General features: G+C 55.7%; 6 protein-coding genes across 6 annotated transcripts; 3 read left to right on the top strand and 3 right to left on the bottom strand.

The window, feature by feature from the left end:
- The first annotated feature begins 1,422 nt into the window (after positions 1 to 1,422).
- Positions 1,423 to 3,468, top strand: L226DRAFT_349391 (uncharacterized protein). Its single transcript, XM_067674136.1, has 10 exons — positions 1,423 to 1,525; positions 1,599 to 1,798; positions 1,871 to 1,977; positions 2,038 to 2,080; positions 2,142 to 2,367; positions 2,425 to 2,539; positions 2,595 to 2,757; positions 2,805 to 2,916; positions 2,968 to 3,075; positions 3,153 to 3,468. The coding sequence occupies exons 2-10, from the start codon at positions 1,761 to 1,763 to the stop codon at positions 3,405 to 3,407; spliced, it is 1,167 nt and encodes a 388-aa protein (XP_067528813.1). The 5' UTR covers positions 1,423 to 1,525; positions 1,599 to 1,760; the 3' UTR covers positions 3,408 to 3,468.
- A 618-nt stretch (positions 3,469 to 4,086) lies between these two features.
- Positions 4,087 to 5,923, top strand: L226DRAFT_617659 (uncharacterized protein). The gene is made up of 8 exons (XM_067687067.1): positions 4,087 to 4,393; positions 4,457 to 4,499; positions 4,552 to 4,771; positions 4,825 to 4,933; positions 4,996 to 5,158; positions 5,221 to 5,332; positions 5,392 to 5,499; positions 5,556 to 5,923. The coding sequence occupies exons 1-8, from the start codon at positions 4,300 to 4,302 to the stop codon at positions 5,808 to 5,810; spliced, it is 1,104 nt and encodes a 367-aa protein (XP_067528812.1). The 5' UTR covers positions 4,087 to 4,299; the 3' UTR covers positions 5,811 to 5,923.
- A 19-nt stretch (positions 5,924 to 5,942) lies between these two features.
- Positions 5,943 to 7,320, bottom strand: L226DRAFT_495985 (purine nucleoside permease; the record flags this gene model as incomplete). The annotated part of the gene is made up of 3 exons (XM_067677540.1): positions 7,218 to 7,320; positions 7,008 to 7,149; positions 5,943 to 6,941 (listed from the first exon to the last, which is right to left on the bottom strand). Coding segments are annotated over exons 2-3 (1,137 nt in total), but the record flags the coding sequence as incomplete, so codon positions are not given.
- A 2,133-nt stretch (positions 7,321 to 9,453) lies between these two features.
- Positions 9,454 to 11,095, bottom strand: L226DRAFT_527380 (uncharacterized protein; the record flags this gene model as incomplete). The annotated part of the gene is made up of 5 exons (XM_067679109.1): positions 9,454 to 10,087; positions 10,138 to 10,667; positions 10,716 to 10,916; positions 10,978 to 10,991; positions 11,050 to 11,095. The coding sequence occupies 5 exons, from the start codon at positions 11,093 to 11,095 to the stop codon at positions 9,454 to 9,456; spliced, it is 1,425 nt and encodes a 474-aa protein (XP_067528810.1).
- Positions 11,096 to 11,237: 142 nt separating this feature from the next.
- On the top strand, positions 11,238 to 12,981 carry L226DRAFT_540871 (kinase-like protein). The gene is made up of 6 exons (XM_067681956.1): positions 11,238 to 11,556; positions 11,610 to 11,714; positions 11,766 to 12,222; positions 12,273 to 12,333; positions 12,387 to 12,545; positions 12,602 to 12,981. The coding sequence occupies exons 1-6, from the start codon at positions 11,308 to 11,310 to the stop codon at positions 12,855 to 12,857; spliced, it is 1,287 nt and encodes a 428-aa protein (XP_067528809.1). The 5' UTR covers positions 11,238 to 11,307; the 3' UTR covers positions 12,858 to 12,981.
- L226DRAFT_601694 (OPT oligopeptide transporter) lies at positions 12,908 to 15,246 on the bottom strand (the record flags this gene model as incomplete). Its single annotated transcript, XM_067685687.1, has 6 exons — positions 12,908 to 13,556; positions 13,612 to 14,383; positions 14,526 to 14,745; positions 14,795 to 14,886; positions 14,945 to 15,107; positions 15,158 to 15,246. 6 exons carry the CDS (start codon positions 15,244 to 15,246, stop codon positions 12,958 to 12,960), a joined length of 1,935 nt encoding a protein of 644 aa, XP_067528808.1. The 3' UTR covers positions 12,908 to 12,957.
- Positions 15,247 to 15,719: the final 473 nt, after the last annotated feature.

The following is a 15,719-nucleotide window of genomic DNA, read 5'->3' as shown; positions in this document are numbered from 1 at the left end:
AACCCTTATGGGTGACCATGACTAGTGAGTGAACCGACCTCTATTGCCCAGGAGCCGCCCCATATCGAGTTTGTTCTTGTCTCCCCTCCCTCCTTATGATTAACTCAGTCGAAACCTTCCAGGCCCCAGTATTCAAGCCATCTTCTAACGAAGAGCGAGCGTACGCGCTGTACCGTAAGTCCGCCCACCGCCCCTAGCCACATCCTGGGATCTGTACTTATCTCGCGACGTCCAACTACACCCCAGGCACAGTATTACCCCCTGTCCTGCCTGATCCCATCTCCGCCATTCGATTCTTGAAATCTTTTCTCTACAGGCCGGAGCCCATTGAAACTGTAGACACTCACTCGACCTCCGCGATTCGCAGATGACAGTGGGGCCGTTCGTTGCCTTGATCCCGATCGAGGGGGGAGAGAGCACCAGACGGTCGCACAACTGAGTAGCAATTTTTGGACTCACCGTTTTCTCTGCTCCTGTACACGTTGGCAGTTCGCAGGCGCATCCCGACAGCATCTACTTAGCGAACTCCATGAGCGGAGGTATATACATCCTTCATCACCTTCAACGCATTGGTCACGGCACCTGGACATCTGGCGTCCCTGAACGAAGGCTCATCGATGATCTTTGCAGTTGCGGTGTACACTGCCACGTCACAGGAAGGCTCCCGTTCTTTAGGTCGCCGACAACCTGTTGTGTGCGAGTACAGGCTGGAAGTGTACGTCTCCGAAGTGACGGACTTCTACTCGAATTCGTACCCAAGAGCAGAACCGTCCGCCCATAGTCGAAGGGCGGTTTTCGATGGCTAATAGGATTATTACGACATGAATCTTCATGTAACGCGCCATGTCATTGCTGATCATCACAAGGTAATGTGGATGTACAGCGTCTTATCGAACACGCTCACGAATGAGTCGGTAATCGACAGGATGGCTGTGGAGCAAGAACCCATCTTCTACTCCGACATATTCGACGGCTACTACCCAACCTCACGAGTCACCGCCAATGACCTATCTCAGGCGGCTGTGACGCACCGCCGTGTTGACATGCGTCCGATTCTCTGTGTCATAGAGTTTACATGGTGCGTTCATCATTCACTGCCGCACGACAGATCTCCGCTCTTTCATCGTGCACTTGGACCTGTCTGTCAGTAGTGAAACCAGCACTATACCACATGCCTTGCAAGGACGGGACGCGGCTCACAACACGATCCTCTCCACATCTGCCTCATGAGCCACGGTCTTCTTTCCTTATTCAACAGTTCAACAAAAATCGATCAAGGACAAGGCTAGTAACCAAGGTATCGTCCTACCATCACCTCCCACGTGAAACCGCAAGCGGTGGCGACAGGGTCCACGCCACAGTGGACTTCCTAGTCAGCGCCCATGCCGCATAGTTCATAGACCGCAGGTCCGTGCTTTGCTTCTATGACGTTGTGCAGTTTCGTGCCGAAGGGTTGGTTGACAGGAAAACTATTTGCGTGTGCCACCATAGAACCACTTTGGCAGGGAGGCGCTCGAAAATTTGCGTATGCTTGCAGTCCACGTCTTCTTTGGCAGAAACTACGATGCGACTGACTAGATGCGCTCTACATCTCGCAGATAAAGATATACAGGCCTGCTCGTCCCCCGCGTCCGAATTGACCGGCATGCACTGCCTCTTCATGATCGTGAACTGAGCATCTCAGGGCTTGCTATCTCTTTGACTGCTTCTCTGTCAACAAACCGTCCACAATGATCCCGCTCTAAGTGCGGGATAGGACCATGGCCCGAGTGCATTTCCAGATCGATATCCTATCGAGGTGAGCCTTGCAGACTCGACGGATATATTCTGCAACTTCTTGCTGACGTCTGGCAACCTCCCCGTTTCACAGTTCCTTGCCCGCCATGCCCATGGCTGAGGATATTCCCGCGTTGCACCGTGTCGGCCGGGATCTCATCCGTTCGTTTGTCATCAACGTCTTCAAAACCATTCTCTTGGGTACGCCTATCTTGACGTCTCACTACTCCTGAAGATATCCGCTCAGGTCAGACTTTATAGGTATTTACTTCGTGTTAGTGGGAAATACAGTCAATCTGCTGCTGTACGTACGACTGAGTTTGCTTCCTTCCATCGTTCGCATCTCGGTTGACGTGTCCATGCAGACGTAGAGAAACGCGTACAAGGGCTTCGCTTTACATATGCATGGCCGTCCTCCTCATGCTCGGCCTCGCATTGGCCTTGTGGATCATCGACATGCACATGATCATTGTGGAAGTGCAGAGCACAGTCCTGTCGGACACTCCTGGGCCCCTCGACGATGCCTACTCGGCCGCTCTTTCCAAGGTTCTGGCGATGGCCGCTATCGAAGATGTCCTTTATGCTTACATGGTATGCATCTGTGCCTCTTCGTGAATGTGTAATTGCATTCTAACTATTTTCCCCCAGACTATCGTTGGCGATGGTATCATTATCTGGCGTGTCTACGCCTTCTGGTCGGGAGGGAGTCTGAGGCAGAAGCTCGTGATCCTATTTCCTATCACACTACTGCTAGGATCTACCGGTATGTGCTGTCCCCATGACCAGAAGCTTGCCTAACCTACATGGGTCGTCGGTAGCATCCTCGGCGATGCTGACCTACTGCGCCGCACGCTTAGGCACCGACATCGTTCTGGGTGCATATCAAGATCCCGCTTTCTGCAGGCAAATCCAGACGACCTCATACTGCACTGCACTTGCGACAACAGCGGTCGCGACCCTGCTGCTCTCATACAAGACTTGGTGCGCCCAGATTAACAGTGAGATGCTTAGTAGTGACGCCATTCTAGGGAGGTCCGGCGTACCTGGTTAGACGCGTTTGGGACGCTACCGCCGCGGACACGGACACAGCGGGTTATGCTTATTCTCATTGAATCCGGCATCCTTTATATGCTCTTCTTCGTGCGTCTTTTGTTCCGTTATTGTCGTGCCGCCAGACTGACACCCAAATAGCTGGTACAAGTTTTGATGAGCCTCAAGTCCGTCAACAAGCGCATTAGCAGCAGTGAGATCGCGACGTTCTCACTCACAATGTATCAGTTCACCACGAGTGTCATCGTGGTGCGTGCTATTCTGTTCGACTACCGTGGCCGCCGATGCGGTTACCGCGTTTCTCGAGGATCTAACTCGGCTAGCAGGGCATGTACCCCACCATCATGGTCATCGTCGTGAACTCAAAGTACTCCGTACTGAAAGTCCACACGGTGGAAGGAAGTGTCGACTTGAGTGGTGTGATCTCCACTCATTCTCGACGAACAAACTCGGCAGCGTTCGTCAACATCAGAGCTTCTATCTCAACACGAAGCTCGGACTCACCAATTGATTTGTATGAGATGGCGCGGATGGAGGCGCGGGATGCCAAGGAAGAGAGCCCCGCGGCGATCAAGGTGTAACCCCAATCGTCTGCGTGCGTGGTGTAAGATGAGTAAACGGTCCATAAATATACAACGGTCAACTGTGCGAGTATGCTCGAGTCACTCTTCCACTTGCTTTTCGTGGAGGTTTGTATCTGCGGGGGCATGGAGCGCATAGGTTGCTTCTTGCCTATTCGGTGGCCTTAGTGCTAGTTTCGCCTTCAAGTTCAATGTACTCGCAGCCGCCCACCATCCGAGTCCTGCCGCTGGGCGGCTGATATGTTCGGTGACTCGACTAGCATCTACCATGCCACACGAGGCCAGTGTGCATCGTATGGGCGGTCCGCTGGACGTTGAACGGCGCAAGCGACGAGACACAGACCATTCTACGAACCAGATAGACACGACGGCATACTCACAAAATGGGGAGCGGTACTTGACTTCCGCCGGCGGACACAGTGTGTGCCACGTGCAAGTCGGCAGCGGATACTCGACACCCTCGCTGCTTGGCGAGGGCGATTGGTCCTGTGGCCACGAGCCGATGTTCTGTTGTGGTGGCGCGGGTTGGACGATGCCAGTCGCAAGGGACAGATTGCTGACGGTCTCCAACCAGCGAGAAGGGATCTCTGCATCCTGTGCTAAATTGGTGCTTACGTGATGTCTGTTATCTAGGTGCGGCGCTGGAGTAGGTTAGATCAATGTTGAATTGCTCCCTTCCGGTTCCTTGCCTTCTGATACAGGATACCTTTTATAATACTCCGACCTTAGGCCTCTAGCCTTGAGCCGATCTCGCTTCGTGGCGTCTCGGAATGTGATTGAGTTCCTCAAGAGGTCCTGAGGAGCGTACTAGGGGATACTTATAGCAAACTCTGCTCGCCAACGACTCTCCTGGATTTCCCTCCCCGCTTCCGCCACTTGTCCTCCATGCACGATGCTCTCAAGTGACGATGCCGCTACCTTGCGGTCTATCGGCCATAATTTCATCAAACTATTCGTCACTGTAGTTTTCAAGACATACCTTCTAGGTATGCTAGGTTTTCTTGTCGCGTGGCAGGCGTAAGTATGACTGCTAACGCGCCGCATCGAAGCCATCTATTCAATCCTCGTCGTATGGACAGGCTCCTACCTCATGTGAGTACTTCACATACGTCAACTTAGAGTCCATACTCACAAACATCCTTAGTCCGAAGCGCAGCAGGGCGTCGTACTGTCTATGCGCTGCCGTCTTCGTCATGTTCGGCCTCGCGCTTGCTCTGTGGATGCTTGATATCCATATGGTCGTCAGCGAAGTCCAAATGACCTTCCTCTCCGACTCCACCGACCCCCTCGCCAGTCTCTACTCCACCGCCCAGTCCCATAACATCCGATTTGCCGCAGTTGAGGATATACTGTATGCGTATATGGTGTGTCTCTTGCTCAAACCTGCACCACTCACACCGGAATTAATTTCTTCCAGACCGTCATTGGAGACGGCGTCATCATCTGGCGCGTGTACGCGTTCTGGTCGTATGGAAAGGAGAGGATAGTCGTTCTCTTGCCCATCGTGATGCTACTCGGTTCGACAGGTATGTGTTGAAATTGCATCTTGTCGAGTCGTAGCACGTGCTAACCATGCTCCCGCTTATAGCGACATCGCTGATGTTGACTTACTGTGCGGTCAACTCGGGGAGCGGCATTGTGCTGGGCTCCTTCCAACACCCACCTTTCTGTCGTAACATCCAGACTGCATCATACTCCATGACCTTGGCGACCACTGCCATCGCGACAATCCTGATTGCATACAAGACCTGGTAGGTTCCTAGATCTACTCACATCTGCGTTCGCAACAAGTTCTGATCAACCTCCCCATCAGGCAGCATCGACGTATGTACCTCGACGCGTTTGGAAAGCAATCGCGTCGGACATGGACTCAGAATGTCATGTTCGTGCTCATCGAAACGGGCATCCTGTACATGCTCTTCTTCGTGCGTCACCCTCACCCCCTCCGCACCATGCCAGTATCATGATTGACGCATCTCTCCAGCTCATCCAAGTGATTCTCAGCCTGAAGTCTGTGAATGCGAGCATCGCCAAGAGCAGTGTCGGCTCGTTCGCTGTCACGATGTACCAGTACAGCACGAGCACCATCGTAGTACGTTCCTGCTCCTCGCTCGACGTGCCTTGTGACTGATTGGGGGACGCACGCAGGGATCGTACCCCACCATAATCATCGTCCTCGTGCACTCGAAGCATGGAGTGCTTCGTGCGGAAGGAGAATCAACCTTCATGAACACCAGCACGTTGCTCTTCACCCGTACCACCCGAAGGACAGAGCCGCGCTCTTCAGCTCGCCCTCCAGAAACGACCGTCGACCTCTATGAGATGGCAGGAGCCGCCAAACGCGACGAGCCTGACTTGAAATTGGGACCGGATTCCTCTTCTACGGTGCGGACATTACGATAGGTTTAGACTGGTACAGGCGTGCTAGTAGGGCGTCACAGCGTCAATGGTTGTACTAGTAGTCCCACCGCCCGAGGTCAGGGCGCACTTGCAACAGGATCCGTCAGGTGTCAACGCGGGTCATATCGCGCTCGCGCTCGCTGGGCCAAAGTCTGGCGTGCCGCCCAGCGAAGCGTAAATGTCACCGACATAGTTGGTCGGCTGCACGCCGTCCTGGAATGTCGCGTCCCACTCGGACACAATCCCGGTGACGACCGGGATGCCCGCAGCCTGTATGTTCTGGACCGAGAGCGCGAAGCCCGCCATGGGCTGCGCGAAGCGGTTTGCGACGGCGGTCTGGCCGTCGTGCTGCCTGTCGAAATTGGACGCGGTACGCATGATGATGATGCGGGAGAAGTCGACGAGCCCGGAGACGGCCCCGCGAAGGAGTGCGCCCAGCGTGGCGTTGTCTTCTTGTTGCGTTGTGCAGTACGTCGCGCTCCCGTTCGTGAACAGACTCGTGGTGTTCTCGAATGCCTCCGCGAGCAGCGTCCCGGTCCAGAACGTATCTGAAGTCGCGGTATCGCAGGCGACGACGGAGGGCGGGGCCGCTCCGGGAGCGAAGGCAGGATTTGAGGCGTAATTCGCGCGATACTCCTGCGCGAGTGTGTTGTCGTTGAGGGTGGCTGTCTGCGCCATCTGTATGGTCGCCTGTCGGAGGGCGTCGTTAAGTTCATATACTTCGGTGCCGTACAGCGTCTGTGGGTATTGGTTCGGGGCGAACGAGCCTTGGGGGACATAGCCTGTCGGCCATTCGTCGGGCTTTTCGCGGGCGTCGAACTCGTATTGTAACCCGACGTGCACTGCGAAGCGCGGGAATGTCACGCTCCCGAGAGTGCCCCGTTTGGGGCTGATACCGCCAATGCCGGCGACGAAGAAATAGGTCTGGGTGAGGTTGAAGACAGGGGAGTAGACGAGGGCGGTCATTGTCGAGGCAGCATTGATCTCGCCCTCGCCGGTTACAAGGTGGCAGATGGATCCGTCGAGGGTGCAGTGCGCTTGCGGAAAGAGGGGGGAGAAGCCGGGGATGGTGATGTTCTGGTCTAAAAGGTTGAACTCGGGTATTCCGTACCAGCCACTTCCTTCGGCGGTGAACTATGCCAAGACTAGAGCTGTTAGAGCGCGGCCAAGTAGTGCCACAAGGCATAGGTATCTACACACCATGCTAACGATGAAGACCTTGGGCGCGATCCTCTCGACAACATTTGCGATGAGAGAGGAGGTAGTGACGGCAGAGGGTGTGAGGGCAAACTGCGAGACATTGAAAAGTAAAGAGAACAAAGTGAGGGACCACGTCATGGTGCTACGAGCAGCCCGGAAAGTTCGCGTCAGCCACGGTTGCTGAACTTCTTGAAGCAATATAGCACCTACTATGCCGCTCGCCGTCCTGAGCAAAGGAGTCGCCTTACGCTCAATGACTGTCTGAAGAGAACATGAGGTGCGCCATACTCGTGCAGGCGTCGCGGCGGAAAGTTTGATGGATGATGCTACCTCGATGTTCCCAGGCTAAGGATAAACACGGGCGCCGCCCTAGTCTAGAACCGACAAGCGCAGATAAGTCCACACATGTGCGCCTTCAAAGTTCATGCTGGTGAGTACAGTATGTAGACCGAGCACGAGCACTCCACACGGGCGGAGGCAAAGACGGAGGGAGAGCGCCCATGCCAATTTCCAAATGGTGGACCAGGTTCCAGCGTCTTGCCGCTCAAGATGTCTCCCGTAGGCAGACTACGCTCTCCGGGACGTCACCAACGCCTCCTTCATTGTTCTGGATACTCCGGTCGCTATCTCGGATGAGGACCTTCGTCTTGCAGGCCAACTTAAAACTCACAAGCCTTCGAGCGACGGCGCATGATATGTCACTTACTTGATCCCGGCTGCTAGCAGGATGTGCGTACGTCCGGTCGTTCGTCCGGTATTTACGGGAATGGTACGGAGGTATACGGTATCACACGCGTATGGATCCGACCTTTTGAGGCAGGAGTGCCCGACTCCTTCTGAGGCCTTGAGAAGCAGAAAATTCCGTGGTATCATAAGCGGTGGTATACATCGGGCTCGTATCGTGATGAGCCTACGGAGACACAGCTCTCGACCACCGTGCGAACAACCCGGCAATGGGCTTCACGAGCCGTTGGAAGAATCCAGACACATGCACGACCCCTCGAATCAGGGTCAGGACGAGCAACGCTCGACGCGCGTTGGGTCTGCAATGACAGACCGACTTGCATCCACACACCGGGCCGATGACCCAGTCTATGTATTTCCGGAGGAACCAGGCTGTCTGTATGTGGACACATACTGTCGCACATAGTATGAGAGGTGCGGTCAGTGTAGCTCCAGGGGGCACATGGGCCAGCATACGGAAGGTCACTCCTACGCAGTACATCATTGCTTCGCGCACCACAATCATCCCGACGGATACAAGATCTCTCCGTCCGTGCTGGAACCCGTCCTATTGCGATATGAGGCGTCCAATTTTCCCCTTCTGCCGAATTTGCGGACCATCGCGTGGGCTGGATCCCCAGGCACTGCACAGCAGCAACGGTTGTTGAAGTGCGTGTCCGCGGGCGACCTTGAGGATATCCGTGCCATGACATGCCTCCATCGGGGGCCCCAAACGATGTTGGAGGAAATCGTGTTCACAAGGAGGCCCTACTAGACGAACATAGATGTTCCTGATGCTAAGCAGCTCGCGCATGCGCTACGTCAGTTCAAGTTCCCGCGATTGAGAGAGCGGACAGACCGCGTACCCATTGCGAAAACATTGCGTGAACTGCTGCAGGAGCTCGAGCTTAACTAATCTGCGGTGCGTCCCTGACCATAGAACCACACCGTTGAAGTGGACCGATGGCTAGGCATATATAGCGAATGGATGAATAGTCCCGGATACAAAGTTGGGAGAAGCTGTTCTCGCATCAACTCCATGATCGATATCAAGTATCGAATACGAGCCTGACCGAACGCTGTGGAAGGAAGGGAGATTAAGCCTTGAATGAAGCTCAGCAGTGATGACCACTCTGAACACATATGTATATACTGAATGCCCTCCTCAATTCAACGATCCGCCCTATCCCTGCGAAGCATAATAAGGCATTGCTTCCTCCCCCACGAGTTTCAGGCTCACCGGTTTCAGCGTCATGCACAGAGTGATTTTCTGAACTTTCAATGCCGGTGCTTCATAACCCATGGCGGCGGTACGATTTGATCTCTTGCCACACCGCCATGGCTGCGAGAGCCGCGCAAAAGTTGCCTGGGTTAGCTTCGAGGTTGGATGAGGTAACAGACGCTGAGACAGCTGAGAGGATGAGGAATGCGAGACGAGCTCAGAACTTGAATGTGAACGCTGGAGTTGTCATAAATTTTGACATGCTTGTCAGGCATTGTACCTGTTTTCGTCAGTCCCACCTCCGGGACAAGGTTAGGCCAGCCTATCGAACCACTCACCTGAGCACTTCTGGAAGGTATGATGACATATTTACCTCTGAAGGAAAGGATCGAACACGATGATACATACTTCGAGATCAATCCACAGCAACGATGCATCCGATTCTGGAGACCAAGAAGAGATACGATACATAACTTAGCATGACGCGAGAGGGGTGACAGTTCAGTTCAGCGAGATCTCCTCAGTCTCCCCGACGTCGTCATCGAGCTCATTGGGGGAGCCCAGCGGCCGCTCTTTGTCCACCGGAGGCGGCGGAGGCACCTCGACGCTTGACGCAGCAACGACGCCCACCGACGTGAGTTCCGGGTCGACCTCTTTCTCCGGGACAGGTGCGTCGGCCTTTGGTGGTGTCTGCGGCGCATCCTCCTGCGCAACGACCGGCTCTGCTTCCTCGGCAGGTGTGACGGAGATGGTGGGCGGGACAGGTGGCACGGGCGGAGGCGGCTGCGCGGGGTTGGGCGACGGGAAGCGGAAGTTCTTGCTCATCGTGCCCTTGCGCGTGCGGCCTGGCTGGTCCTCCTCTTCCTCCTCGGAGAGGACCTCTTGCTCTTCGGGTATCCTTGGTGCACTTCCGCGCCCGGATGATTGCGTTGGTGACATCGCGGGTGGGGAGGATGCGCTGACGCGCTGCGGAGGCAAAGACTGGCGGTTCGCGGCGTGCTTTTGTTGCGTGGGGGAGGATGTCCCACTCCGCTGCGACGGCGAGGAGAGGTTCGCCTGCGACATGGATTGCGGCCGGAAATGCGAGGGCGAGGACGGGTGCTCGCCGAGGTAGAAGGGACGAATTGGCATCATCCTACACGCGGTCAGGTCAAAGAGAGGGCACGGAAAGATAACTGTACGCACTTCTTCTCAGCATGGCAAGCTAGAATCCACTGCGGCTGAACCACGGGTATACTGAGCTGCAACGCCTTCTGATACTCGACCCCAGGTCCTGTAACGATGCTGTTATTAGGGTGCGCGCCGCTGGGTGTCGCCGCAGGGGTGGTGCAGACGAAGTGAGTGGTGTCAATTTGAATCTTGTCGCTCCATTTCGCGCCCATCTCTCGCAGAGCCATCTTCGCGTTCTCGAGCAAGACGTCGTCTTCTACGGTTCCGAAGCAGACGGAGATACCAGAGTTGTCGGTCATGGTGTGAGTGCGAACGCGAAGTACGTTGGATGGGTATACGCCAGCGGTCGTCCGGAGGACGAGCTGGAAGGTGTACTCGGTGTCTAGTTGAAGACCAGACACCTTGGTGGAGGTGTTGTTCAGCGGAGAGGGTATGGCGGCGACGCGTTGGCGATCACGGTACAGGTCGAGCGAGCGAAGCTTCGCGGTGGCAAGTTCGAGCTTGGGCCACTCGAGCGTGATGGATGTTTGGGTGACATTGCGAAGCTACGGGGCATGAAGACATGGATAACGAACGATGAAGGACGAGCGTACCTCGAGCTTGGGGTTTTCCGGGGTCTGCGTGCCAAATGCATCCAGTATCTCGCTCTGAAGGTTCCAGAAGTCGTTCTCCCGCTTCTTCTCCTCTGGGATGTTCCGCTGGACGGAGATGTTGACGATTGAGCCGGTGGAGACCCCAGGTGGGAGGAGCAGCGACGGGAACTCGATGAGATGCGCCCGCTCTCCGAGCAGAATCTTGAGGAGAACGAGAAATGTTCAGTCCGAAGCCAAGGAGAGTAGCGCGAGAGACACTGACCGCCATTCCGGCATCTGGGGCATGGGACTCGGTCAGGCTTTGCAACGGGAGGGAGACGATAATGATACGCACCGAGCTTGCCGACGGTGAACATGAAGCTATCCTGCGAGACGGCCATCGTGGGCTTGGAGGAGTTGGCAGCGAGGAGGGTGCGCGCAACGTGGAGGAAGAGGCCAAACGCGACGACGACGAGGACAGCGTCGGGCGCGTCATCGCCATCCCGCGTCCGGCGCTCAGAGTCCCAGTCTTGCCGTGCTTCTCGCCATCGTCGACCATGTCTCTGACCACGACCATGCTCGCTGCGCTTGGCTGCTGCAGATGCTCTAACGGATGGACAACATCCTCGTCACTGACCCCATGCGCGTGTACCGCGCCAAGCGCGACGCTGCCCGCAAACGCGTAACCGACAAGTATTCCATCCTCGGCTTCATCTCTTCCGGCACATACGGTCGCGTCTACAAGGCACAGAGCAAGGACTCGGACGGTCGAATACATGCCATCAAGAAGTTCAAGCCAGACAAGGAGGGCGACGTGATCACCTACACAGGCATCAGCCAGAGTGCAATTCGTGAGATTGCCGTACGTGTATCTCCTACCCAACGTCAGAGCTGTCGCTGACAGAATGTCCCCAGTTGAACAGGGAGATATCTCACGAGAACATCGTCGCTCTCAAGGAGGTCATCCTTGAAGACAAGTCCATCTATATGGTCTTCGAGTATGCCGAGCATGACTTCCTGGTGCGTGTCCGTCCCGTCGAACACCTACAGTGTCACTAATACCTGTACTAGCAAGTAATTCATCACCATTCGCAGACTCTTCGCTCTAGCATAACGCAGCCTGTCCTCAAGTCGCTTACTTATCAGCTCCTTAACGGGCTGCTATACCTCCACGACGCTCACATCATCCACCGCGACCTCAAACCCGCGAACATCCTCATCACCTCCTCGGGCGTCGTTAAGATTGGCGACTTGGGGCTTGCCCGTCTTATCCATCAGCCGCTACAGCCGTTGCACGCCGGAGACAAGGTCGTTGTCACGATATGGTACCGTGCACCGGAGCTCCTCCTCGGTGCCAAGCACTACAACAAGGCTGTCGACATATGGGCTGTTGGATGCGTCATGGCTGAGCTAGCCAGTCTTCGTCCGATCTTCAAGGGTGAGGAAGCCAAGCTCGACTCGAAGAAGAACGTCCCCTTCCAGAAGGACCAGCTTCTGAAGATCATCGAAATCCTTGGGACTCCCTCCGGTACGTTACTAGTCCCTTGTCTGCCTGCTCACTCTGACGATCAATCCCAGAACGCGACTGGGCAAAGATCAAAGATCTTCCCGAGTATCAGAACATGCGACGGCTCGACCCGTGAGTGACCACGGGGTGTGGATATTCCTCGCATGTTGACACGTTGTTCCTAGCTTTGCCAATCGTCTGGCACAGTGGTGTCAATCTCGCATACAGGCTAGCGGCGCAGACCTCCTCAGCCATCTCTTCGCGTACGACCCGGACAAACGCCTCACGGCAGCCGAAGCCCTGCAGCACAAGTGGTTCCAGGAGGGCCAGCTGCCGACACGCAAGTACGACCTGTGTTATGAATCAGCCACGACTTTCGTGTTCTGACTGTGTTCTATAGCGCATTTGAGTCTTTGCCGTCACACCAGATCCCGCCGCACCGCCGGATCACTATAGACGATGCGCCGTCGATGATGCCCATGCCCGCGGCAGGGTCCCAAGTGCAGGCGCAGGTTTCGCAGGTGCAGGCTACGGCTCAGGCGCATCTCTCACATTCGCATTCGAACCACTCTGGCAAAGCGGGAAGCGCGGCGAGCTTCGCAAGCATTAGCGCTGGCGGTGGCACGCACACACGCAAGAAGGCGAGGTTGGGATAAGGGTGAGGCGGTCATGTATTCACTCTTGTACAGCTACTCCCGTGTATTATACAGTTGAATCTCGTGATTGTGCTCCACTTCTGCGTGATGTATGTTCTACTCAGCCGCAGTAGACATCCATAGGGCATCCGACAGCTGTTCCCTTCACCGACCCTGCCACACCTGCGATCTGCAACACTGCGTTTGCAATACCTCCCAGTCCTTCCCCAGCGATCATCCCAGCAGCGACCGCATAGCAGTACATGACCGCACCAGCAGGCCAGTACTTCCTCCACGTCAACGCGATGATGCTCCCAAACAGCATCGCCATGGGGTACGTGCACAGCGGACCCAGGATGAACGCGATCCCAACAGCGTTCCAATTCGGGAACCAGCCCCGCCTTTCAGGGCGGACGAAGCGATACTTGACGAACGTCGACACGATAGTGAGCGCCCCAAGGCAGAGGGCGGTTATGCCGGACGAACGGGGAATGGGGAGGGCAGGTGCCGAGACTGCGACGGAGACCGCACGCCATGCACCGACGTCGGGCGCGGGGAAGGCGCAGGTAGTCTCGGTGAGCTCGTTGATGCAAGGGTAGGCCTTGACGAAAACGATGTACATCCCTGCGGAGAGAAAGATGGAGACGAGCGCGCCGAAGCACTGGGCGTAGAGCTGGACGCGCGGAGACGCGCCTAGTAGGTGTGTGGTCTTCAAATCACCTGTGTAATCATGATCAGGGAATACTATTTGGTAGATGAAGAATGCGAGACGCACCGAGCATGTCCGCAACCTGCTCGGAGGCGGCGAGGGTGATCATACCGGTCAACCCGTTGTTGAGCTGATTCGCGGCGGGAGCCATACCCGAACCCTTGGATATACCTCCAAAAACGAGCTGCGCGAAGTTGCCCAGGGTTGTTACCGGAGTGACGGACACGCGTCCGGTACACTCGGCACCAACGAGAGAGAAAAGGAAGGAGAAGAGGATCGCGAGGAGCGTCACTCCCGCGTTTTGCCCGAACTGGAACTTCATGACGAGCATGGTCAAGACCGAGCCGGCGGCGAGTCCTCCAGACCACATCCACCAGGGCGTCTGCGCGTGCAGAGGGACGGGGTCGTGGAACTCGTCCACCTTCTCTTCCATGGCGTTGACTTCGCTTCCTCCGTTGTTCCTCCTGGTGACGAGTACTTTGACTTTGTGTACGAGTGGCTCCATCGCGAGCGCCATGCTCCGGATGACCGCGGAACCGTTCCCTGCGATCTCAGCCATGCTGGCGCAGAGCAAAACAGCACATCCAGGCCAGATCATCCAGTACTTCGGCGATGGAGCATTGACCGGATCGTCGAGCACCATGTTCGCGTAGTTGATGTAGCCGGGGAAGTCGCCAGTACTCGAGAGTGGGGTGCCGAACGCACGGTTTGTCGCGACGAGGGCGGGCCCGATGATGGCCCAGGCAAGTGCAGAGCCGCCAACGAAGGAGATGGACGAGTTGATCGGGACGAGCAGTCCGACTCCGATGAATGCAGGGGTCCATTCCCAGATCCAACCCTAGAGGGAGAACGTTGCATGGTCAGCGGACGGCAGTGAGTCAGATGCTCTCCGCTGCGATGATCCACTTCCAGCCTGCTTTGTAGAACCACCAAGACCAATGCCAGTCCCACATTATTCCTGGGGCATACTCGCTTGTGACACGCCAAACGATCGCGATGACGAAGGAGACGATGAGTGCGAGCGTCTTCTTACGCGCGTTGGCCGCGGCATTCCTTCCGACATGGAGAGAACGAATCGTGTACGCTGCAGCCACGGCACCAGGGAATGTAAGCTTGAGCTTCAAGATGTAGAGGCGGCGGAGCGGCATGGTGAAGAATATCCCGACGTAGGCGCAGCACAGCGTGAACGTGATGATTCGGCTGCAAAGAAGTTGTAGAGAGTAATATATAACACGGAACGGAGACGCACCCGAAGTCAGATACGGGGTCGTTTCCTAGGAGTCCAAGCTGATATGCCGCTGGAAAACCGGAGGTAAATAGCAGTCCGAGGGATCCTGCTGCCTGCAAGGAGGGCAGAATTAGTGAGGATCCCCCGGCCATCAAGAAGGCATGCACGTACTGTGGCTGCACTCTGACAACATACGTTCTCCTTGGGACCGAAGTAGCCACCGCCGAGATGCTCCGGTAAGGCCTTGGACATCGACTTCAAGATAGCGAAGCCGAAGATGGAACCAAAGAGAGAGGCACCAAAAGTCCACCCCGTCTTGAGCCCCAAGTATACGCTAGGAGATTATGAGCATCGGTGGAGAATGTATGCAGAGTAAGAACGCACTTGCTTGCGGAAATCACTGCACCCAGACCGCAACCGACTAGTACTGCGCGGAAGGTGAATTGTTGCTCCTCGGGTGCATCAGGGTCCATTGGGAATGGATCGTTAGTCCCGAAGTCGCGTAGGGCATGTTCGTCATCGGTGTCCAGCGAAGTTACCGAAAGGATTTCTTCCAAGGCCGCCTTCTCGTCATTGTCGACTTTTGCGATATCTTCCTGAATAGGTATGTCAGAGGTGACGATGGGTATCTGCGAAGCCCGAAGGCCTTCCTCTAGGTAGGCGGTGCCCCCGTTGGCGTCGGGCAGTATCATGTCGACACGAGAGTAGGATCGTCAGAACCGGGGCATCGAACACTGGCATCTTCTTGCGGGTTAAGTTTTGAGGCGAGACACTACCTGAGCCAGCAGGCGATAAGCTTCTCCATGGTACGGATAGCCGTCGAATCCGTGCGAGAGCGAGCAGGAAGAGCAACCGACTCGCGGCAGATAACGGAGGAGAGTGCCGTCACAAACAGCTCACATGTCTACATGAAAAGATGGACGGATTAGCGCGACATGCGAGACAG

The sequence above is a fragment of the Lentinus tigrinus genome (assembly GCF_003813185.1).
Source record: "Lentinus tigrinus ALCF2SS1-7 unplaced genomic scaffold L226scaffold_69, whole genome shotgun sequence".
NCBI lineage: Eukaryota > Fungi > Basidiomycota > Agaricomycetes > Polyporales > Polyporaceae > Lentinus > Lentinus tigrinus.
This window is presented reverse-complemented; position numbering and strand designations above follow the sequence as displayed.

Coding starts and splice junctions, on each gene's coding strand:
- L226DRAFT_540871 (XM_067681956.1), top strand. CDS start 11,308: ATGGACAACATCCTCGTCACTGACCCCATGCGCGTGTACCGCGCCAAG. Junction 11,557..11,609: donor GTGCAATTCGTGAGATTGCC/GTACGTGTATCT, acceptor GAATGTCCCCAG/TTGAACAGGGAGATATCTCA. Junction 12,546..12,601: donor GGCCAGCTGCCGACACGCAA/GTACGACCTGTG, acceptor TGTGTTCTATAG/CGCATTTGAGTCTTTGCCGT.
- L226DRAFT_617659 (XM_067687067.1), top strand. CDS start 4,300: ATGCTCTCAAGTGACGATGCCGCTACCTTGCGGTCTATCGGCCATAAT. Junction 4,500..4,551: donor TGGACAGGCTCCTACCTCAT/GTGAGTACTTCA, acceptor AAACATCCTTAG/TCCGAAGCGCAGCAGGGCGT. Junction 4,772..4,824: donor ATATACTGTATGCGTATATG/GTGTGTCTCTTG, acceptor AATTTCTTCCAG/ACCGTCATTGGAGACGGCGT.
- L226DRAFT_349391 (XM_067674136.1), top strand. CDS start 1,761: ATGGCCCGAGTGCATTTCCAGATCGATATCCTATCGAG. Junction 1,978..2,037: donor CTTCAAAACCATTCTCTTGG/GTACGCCTATCT, acceptor CAGACTTTATAG/GTATTTACTTCGTGTTAGTG. Junction 2,758..2,804: donor CTGCTCTCATACAAGACTTG/GTGCGCCCAGAT, acceptor ACGCCATTCTAG/GGAGGTCCGGCGTACCTGGT.